This window comes from Helianthus annuus, chromosome 6 (assembly GCF_002127325.2).
Source record: "Helianthus annuus cultivar XRQ/B chromosome 6, HanXRQr2.0-SUNRISE, whole genome shotgun sequence".
In the NCBI taxonomy this organism is placed as follows: Eukaryota; Viridiplantae; Streptophyta; class Magnoliopsida; order Asterales; family Asteraceae; genus Helianthus; species Helianthus annuus.
Genome location: NC_035438.2, coordinates 67374180 through 67378410, shown reverse-complemented (window position 1 = coordinate 67378410; position 4231 = coordinate 67374180). Strand labels below are relative to the sequence as shown.

The 4231-nt window shown below is 35.0% G+C and overlaps 1 protein-coding gene across 1 annotated transcript; it reads left to right on the top strand.

Annotated features, from left to right (window-relative positions):
• Positions 1-224: 224 nt before the first annotated feature.
• Positions 225-1058, top strand: LOC110944836. Its single transcript, XM_022186480.1, has one exon. The coding sequence runs from the start codon at positions 225-227 to the stop codon at positions 1056-1058; it is 834 nt and encodes a 277-aa protein (XP_022042172.1).
• The last annotated feature ends 3173 nt before the right edge of the window (positions 1059-4231 follow it).

Here is a 4231-nt window from a genome sequence, read left to right as displayed (position 1 = left end):
TGGTTTCTTTACAAGATGCAAATTGTAGTCTATTGGCGAAATGGGCATGGCGCTATAAATCGGAACCAAATAGGCTCTAGAGAAAGGTCATCAATTCCATCCATTACAACCCAAAACATGGCAACCTCCTGCCTTCTAAGAAAGGTATATCGGGCGTTTGGAACAACATTATCAAGAAAGAACTAACCCTTAGCAACAAAAATATTCATATCCGCAAACTCCTCATGAGTAATGTGGGTAATGGTCTTGATACTCAGTTTTGGACCGACACATGGGTCGCGAACTTACCACTAAACTCAAGATTCTCTGCACTATTCTTGTTGGAAAAGTTCAAAGGTTGCTGCGTACGGGAAAGGTTGGAGGTCTCGAAAACTGGACAAGTGATCGGCCCAAAGTGGTGTTGGGCTCACGAGCCTCTCTCCCACCAGGAAATGGTGGAAATCACGGAACTCAACAACGTTATCTCACGGGTCATCTTATCTGATTCCAAGGATGAATGGGGCTGGTCTTCGGAGCACTCGAACGAATTTTCGGTTAAGGAAGTAAAGAGGTTGATTCAGAACAACAACATGCATACCGACTTGGATAAATACGAATGGAATGGATGGATTCCTCGCAAGGTCAATATCTTCGGGTGGCGCATGAACCTTGATCGTCTATCGACTAGAACGACACTAGCAAGAAGGAACATTACCATGGCTTCCGTTGTATGTCCACTCTGCGGTGAAAAGGACGAAACGGTCCAGCACATTTTTGGATCATGTTATATCAGCTCTGTGGTATGGCATTTGGTGTCTAGATGGCTCCCGATTTCGCCCATTTATACATTCAATATTTCAGATCTTCTTCGGGTTCATAATCACATCAACAGGCCGGCCGCTATGAAGAAAATGGTGCATGCTATTATCTTAACAGTCTGCTGGAGCTTATGGAAACTGCGGAACGATGTGGTTTTCTCTGGTAAAAGAGTGGACATCTCAAGACTATGGGTAGATATTAAAACAACAAGTTTCCTTTGGATCAAACATAGAGCAAAGATGCACGCGTTAGATAATTAGTCAAATTGGTGTAGTTTCAATGTTTTATAATCTGTTTTGTTTCCTAGCGTCTTGCAAGTGTTTTTCTTCTAATAAAATTCAGCCATTCAAAAAAAAAAGTAATACTTTGAAAACAATTTGGATTAATTGTGTAATTATTAAATGTTGGAACCAATGGTGTAAGATTTGCAAAATACAGAGACTAACCGAACAATTAACTCGTAAACATATTTGTTCTGAATAAGAATAAATATAGCATTTTTCTTTTAATATTATATTAAATTAAACTAACCTGTAATATTTAGAACTTTCTTTCAGCTTAGAATCAGCTTGTAATATATGGCTGTTTAATTTGTTTGGTTCGTACTTTGGGTTGGTAGTCTATGTGCTGTTGGTTTTTTTTTTTTTTTTAATAAAAGTTACTTTCAGAGAAAATATTCAGAATCAGAAACGACAAGCCGCTCAAAAAAATTTATCTGCCGTTCAAAAATAAAAAAAAAAAAAAATCAGAAACGACAAGAAACAGCTTTTTTGATAGAACATTGTGGGACCCACGTATTGGTGGCTTTCGCTTTTGTGGCCCCCAGATATTTATTATCTTTCCAACCACTCCAACATATCGTTTTTTTTTTGTTATAAAAAACAACAATTGACTGATGCATCGATAAGAGGTGGTTGTATTCGTTATAAAAAACAATAATTGACCGATGCATCGATAAGTATTTAACGTGTCTATAAATACTTAAATCTTGTATAATGTATGGATTAGATTAAAAGAAAACTTTTATGAATTTTGAGAATTGAGAGAACTCTATCTTTTCTTATGAGTTTTGCCTATATTCTTCGCACATACCTACATTAAAATGTTATAAATGCAGCTGTAAAAAAAATTTTGAATTGGTGTTTTCAGTCTGTTATAGCCAGGGTCGGCTCAACCATTTTAGGGGCCTAAATCAAGTTTCAAAATTGGGGTCCTTCTTGCCTATTTTTTTTCTTATCCAAAAAGAATAAAAGACAGTCGATCGTCCTAAACGAGATTCAAACCCGTCCCCTTAGGTACACAGATGAAATGCGCGCCAACTAAGCTAAAACCTTTTAATGACAAGGCTCGTACCCATATAATATATAATTTTTTTTTTAAATCTTGAGGCCCTATAGATTTGGTGGCCCAAGGCTCAAGCCTAAAAATACTTGGGCTTGAGCCGGCCCTGGTTATAGCTGTTGTAAAAATCTGATTACATCAACATGAATCAACATTTACAGCAGTTATAAGTGTTTTTTACAGGTAGTGTAAATCAAACAAAAACTATTCATTATTTGCAAAGAATTTACATCGAGATAGTTGGTAAACGAGCAACAAGCTGCGCCGCTACCCCTTTTTGAATAACAAAACTAAGTATTTTAAAAATTACGTCCATAGATCTCGGGGTCAAAACATTACTATGCATGACCCTTTGAACTCGACTAAGCAGGTTCACGATCTCTGGCGTCAGAAAACCAAAAGTATCAAAAACAAACGGGATAAACACGTGTTGGTTGTCTAAGTTCTCACAACTCGTAAGAGTTTTCATTTTAGGATTTTTGGTAAAACCTTTTTTTTTTTTTTTTGAAAATATCCTTTGTAGGGTCGAGTTCTCTAAGTTCTCACAACTTGTAAGAGTTTTCATTTTACCCTAAAATGTATAACCATTAAACTTTATGTATACAAGTGTTTAAATTTTATGTAACATATTTTAATATTTGCTCGGTTAAATTGATTTAACAGTTTAAACGGTCAACCAAGTAGCAGGGGCGACCCTGAGGGTAGGCAAGCTGGACCACCGGCCAGAGCCCATGATTACGAGGGGTGCGTTTTTTTAAAAAGAATCTATGTATATTATAATTTAAAAAAAAATATTATACCTATACAAGACACCAAGATATTGATAGACCCATTTACAAACTAATCTTAAACTCTATAAGTTAGCCCATTAGGTTTAATTAGCACAATACCCATTTGATTTCAAAAAATAATAAAACAATATTCGGGCCTTTGTTTGGGCGGAAATTGGAAAACTGGGATATTGAAACAACGCTCTGGAACATTGACGCACAACCTTGAAGTATTAAACAGTTGAACGACAGCCCACCACGCACCACCCTTGAAATTGTTGCAGTTCTTTGGCTGCCGACGCACGCATGCGAAGCCAAAAGAATTCCGACTCATCACTTTTTTGTCTGATCACAAAATTCCGACTCCGCACTGATCAGTTGTTGATTATTTGCGTGTTATTTGGTGTATGATTGTGGATTATTTGTGTGTTATTTTGCATATGATTGTTGATTATTTGCGTATTATTTGCCGTTAATTGTCAATTAGTTAGGACTTAGGTGTTATTTGACATTAAGTGTCGATTATTTGGCATTAATTGTCGATTATTTAGGCATTAATTTGTTAGAAATTGGAGGGGTGGGGGGGGGGGGGAGTGTTTGCACTAATTTGGGTGTTTGGGGGGTTTTGCATGTCTTCATGTTATTTCATTAAGACCTAAAGGACACATTTTTTTAAGCTCGGACGGGTCCTTGCATTCTTAGGGCGAGTCCTAAAATAATTTGATTTTTGTGAAATTTGTCTGGATTTTTTTTTCTTTTGCTAATTCTTTTAATAATACATATCATGATCATGTTATAATAAAAATTAATTAAATACACAACACAGGAATAAATATAAAAAACTTCGTAATCTGTGTTACATAATCTAGGTATTTATAATATCTTATATTTATTAAAGTATTACTTAACTAGAATCTCACCACTGGGATGGTACATTGGTAAATACAAAGCCTTTAAAACACCTAGATTGGAAAGGGAAAGGTATTGGGTTCAAGTCTCACAGACGACAGAGGATTAAAGAAATTAGCCGTTCAAAAAACTATGTTAGAATCTCGTAAATTACACAACTTAAATTAGTAAGATTTGATTTGATTTTTGTACATTTAAATATATAACATCAAAATAGGCAAAAGAGGAAAATAAGAATCACTATCTCTTTAATACATAATTTAGAAGAATAGAAACAAAATAATGATGAATAAAAAATTTGCTATAAAAAACAATAAAGTTAAAATAGTGAAAATATCTAAGGTTGATGAAACGAAACAAAGAATTTATTAAAGGAAATATCTAAAAGGAAATTTGGTAAATTTGAAATGGGT